General features: G+C 37.9%; 1 protein-coding gene across 1 annotated transcript; it reads right to left on the reverse strand.

Annotated features, from left to right (window-relative positions):
* Positions 1-3,005: 3,005 nt before the first annotated feature.
* Positions 3,006-3,282, reverse strand: LACBIDRAFT_299539 (uncharacterized protein; the record flags this gene model as incomplete). Its single annotated transcript, XM_001890801.1, has 2 exons — positions 3,006-3,202; positions 3,255-3,282. 2 exons carry the CDS (start codon positions 3,280-3,282, stop codon positions 3,006-3,008), a joined length of 225 nt encoding a protein of 74 aa, XP_001890836.1.
* Between the last annotated feature and the right edge of the window lie 350 nt (positions 3,283-3,632).

Here is a 3,632-nt window from a genome sequence, read left to right on the forward strand (position 1 = left end):
CCGATCATTTGATGGGGGGAAGTTTCATGTGTCGTCAGAATCTGTGATGCCAAGAGGACAAGAGATGAGAGATGAGATCTAAAACTTACCCCCTGAGATCTGCCCCCTGCATTTGTATATTGTGGCAAAGATTGTTTAAAAAGGAAATAGATCATGTCATCTACTTCAGAAATACATGCTATAGCTCAATTAGAGATTCTGTGCACCCTATAACATCCCAAAATCAACATTGAAATGACTCCCACTTATTTGTGAATATTTGTTACTGTTTAACCTGTATATCAATAGTCATTTAATTGATCAGATGTAAAATCTATCATCTATTTCGTTTTTGCAACTGTTTATTTGTGTTTGTTTACCAGGAACATAACATCACCATGACCACGGAAATGAGGAGTACCCATCACAAAAGAAATCATGTTATTTGTGGGGAGGCGCAATGCCTGCAACTGATTTGACCGGATGACTAAGTGCACAGCCACACAAATCCTGCCAAATGTCTCGTTTATCTTCCCAAATAATTTCCTCGTGTTCCACTACAATTTCTAGGCTGGTAAAGGCATAGTAAATGTATGTATGTTAGATCACAATGTGAATGTGCGGTAAAATTGAATTGGTGACTATGCTAGGTCATCATGATAGTCAGAGTCTTGTCAAAGTCATAAAATGAGACTTGTTTTCTGGCCTTTTATCTGCTGTTTGTAGTCAGATAGTTCATGCTTGAGGTCATATAAAATTTTCCAAATGAAGACACCATGTTTTCCGCTTCCTTGTCACATCTGTTGGGCCAACGAGCGAGATCTGCCTTGTGCATTGGAGCACCACTTTTGGCCTTTGGGCAATGCTTTGCGTCATGAAAAGTTTCTGGGAGTAATTTGGGTAGTAGAGATAATGTAGAGTGGCCCTAATAGTCATTGAGAATGTGTATCATCAACGCATTGACGCGACGCGACACCTCCTTCGCGTGATTATGTAATCTAATTTAGCGCATTTCGCAGGCAGTTTTGAAAACAAAATAACTACTTTGCACGGGCAATGGGCCTTACACTTTATAGTAAGACTACACTTTATTTTTCATTGTTCAGGGAATGGCCCGAGAATATCAAAAATAATCTTACTGCTCCCCATAGATCAGGGAGATATCTACACCTCATCATTGACTTGCATTGGAAATTCTCGGGCCATTCCCTAAAAAACTTGTTTTAGTCCCAATTTGTATATCAATATTTCCGGATATTGTGCTGGGTCATGCAGAATATTGATTTTCCTTGATTCTCGTCCATGTATAGGGAGACCAAATAGGTGCAAACACAAATTGATTTCGCAGGCATTGCGCCTCCCCATTATTTGGATCAAAACTCGCTGAGTTATACATGAATCTGTATTTATTACCGAAAATGGTAACTGATCTGAGATCTACTATGACGCACGAAACTGTCCCCCATCAAGCGATCGGGAAATGTTCGTGCGTCATCGCTTCTTGAGTTCCAAGCGTTGCCTAAAGAAAAATGTGTAACTTTACCAAATCAAGTCCAATTCAGATGAAATAAAATGCAGAAAAAATGTAAAATTTCAGGGATCATACCTGTATACAATTCATTATGTAATAAGGTCAAAGTCCAAATAAACATACTTTTTCAAAGAAGAATCTGAAGCTCACCAACATAAAATCTAAAATAAATGAAATAAAACACCAAGAAAAATACAGTTTGTTTTTATGTATATTATGTAATAAAAGCTATGTGCACAAATAGATATATGTTTGCACAAAATCAAGCTAATGCAAGCTTTTTCAAATAAAGAAGTAGCAATAAATTGGCACAAAAATTAGAAGAAAATGGCTGATGGTGCTCACTGTTGGTGACAACATTTGAAAACACTCTCAGGGTCTCTGGTAAATTTCCGTATATGGCACTCAGCATTTGTCCAACTGAAAAATAGCAATTAAATGGCAGAAAAAATGGAAAACAATTGAAGAATGGTGCTAACTGTTGATGTTGATGTTAGGACTGTTTCAAGGGTCTCAGGTGCATTTCCTTATATGGAAATTTATTCAACAATTGCCAGAAAATAACACAAAAATCAGAGAAAGTTGGAATATGGTGCTCATTGTTAGCAATGATGTTATGAGTCCTCTGAGTTTATAAAGACACTAGTTTGTTACTCTCTGATCTCAAGGATTTTTTCAGTACTTCTAACACTGAATCTTGCCTTTCTTCCCATAAGATTTGATGGTTTGATGATGTTGTCAAACATTTTTTGAAAGGAACAATAGTGATAAAAACAGAAGACAAATCAGGAACAAATGGGGGACAATATGCATTGTTGATGACAATGTTGGGGACCATTTTCAGAGTACATGGCATATTTTCAACTGAGGTAATGTGCACTTTTTGAATCAAAAAATGGCAATATAATAGTAGAAAAATCAGAAGGAAATTGAAGGAAGATGCTCACTGTTTGTGCAATACTGTGGAGCATGTTCAGGGTCCAGAAGAAAATTCCATACATAATAATCTAGTTAAAAATAGCTATAAAGGACTGGAAAAATTTAGTGAAAAATGGAGCATAGTACTTATTGTCGCTTTCAAGGTAGGGACTCTCTGTAAGGTCCAGTATTTTATATACATGGAAATATACAATTTGTCCAATAAAAAATAGCAATAATATATATATATAATGGGTATAGATCTGATGGGCTTTCAGGAGGTGGTCACATGCCCAGTTTCCTAAATAATGAAAAATGTGAATGCTGTGGTGCTGCATTGTGGCTTCCTGAATATAAAAAGGACTCGTATCTGCCATGCTTGCAATGGCCCTCTTACACAAGTTGATATATCATAATTTGATGTCTTTCCCCTCATATAATGCTGCTGTGACTGAGCCTTGATCACAGAGTGTGTTTTGGGGTGTGTATTAGCATGACTTGGCCACTCTGAAACTTGATATTTAGGTAGAGGTATTGAAAGAACAATTTTGGTGACGTAAAGTGTTACAAAAGCTATTCAAGAGGAAAAGAAATCATTGTCCATCTTTTTTTCAATCATTTGTGTAACTTTATTGAAGCCTGGGTAGAGGGGGGATTTAATCCAGGATCCAAGAGCCATTTCTGCTTTGAATGTTTGAGAGTTGATATTGTGCTGGGTAAAATTGATCTGATGGTGACCAGTGGAGAATGCTTGCTCTGCATCCACAGAAGTAGCTGCAACAATTGTTGAAAATAAAGGAAAATAAGTGTGAATAACGGTGCTTACCTGGGGCTGAGCAGAAATCAGAACCCATTCGTGAGAGTTGTGGTCAGGACTGTGATGCATTGTGCCAATACTTTACCATCCCCCATGCAATCCACATGGACTCCACTGGATTCCACCAGCCTTCACTGGACTTCACTATATATTGAGACTTCACTACATACTGTCACAAAACTGGACTCCACTAGACTATCCAACACAAAACTGGACTGGGCTGGACTCCACTGCTGTACTCAACACAAAACTGGACTAGACTGGACTCCACTGCTGCACCCAACACAAAACTGGACTCTACTGGACTGCCAACTGTATCCAACACAAAACTGGACTCCACTGGACTGTCAACTGTATCTCTAAACTCCATTACACTGTTATCTGTAT

This window comes from Laccaria bicolor, genomic scaffold (assembly GCF_000143565.1).
Source record: "Laccaria bicolor S238N-H82 LACBIscaffold_178 genomic scaffold, whole genome shotgun sequence".
Lineage (NCBI taxonomy): Eukaryota > Fungi > Basidiomycota > Agaricomycetes > Agaricales > Hydnangiaceae > Laccaria > Laccaria bicolor.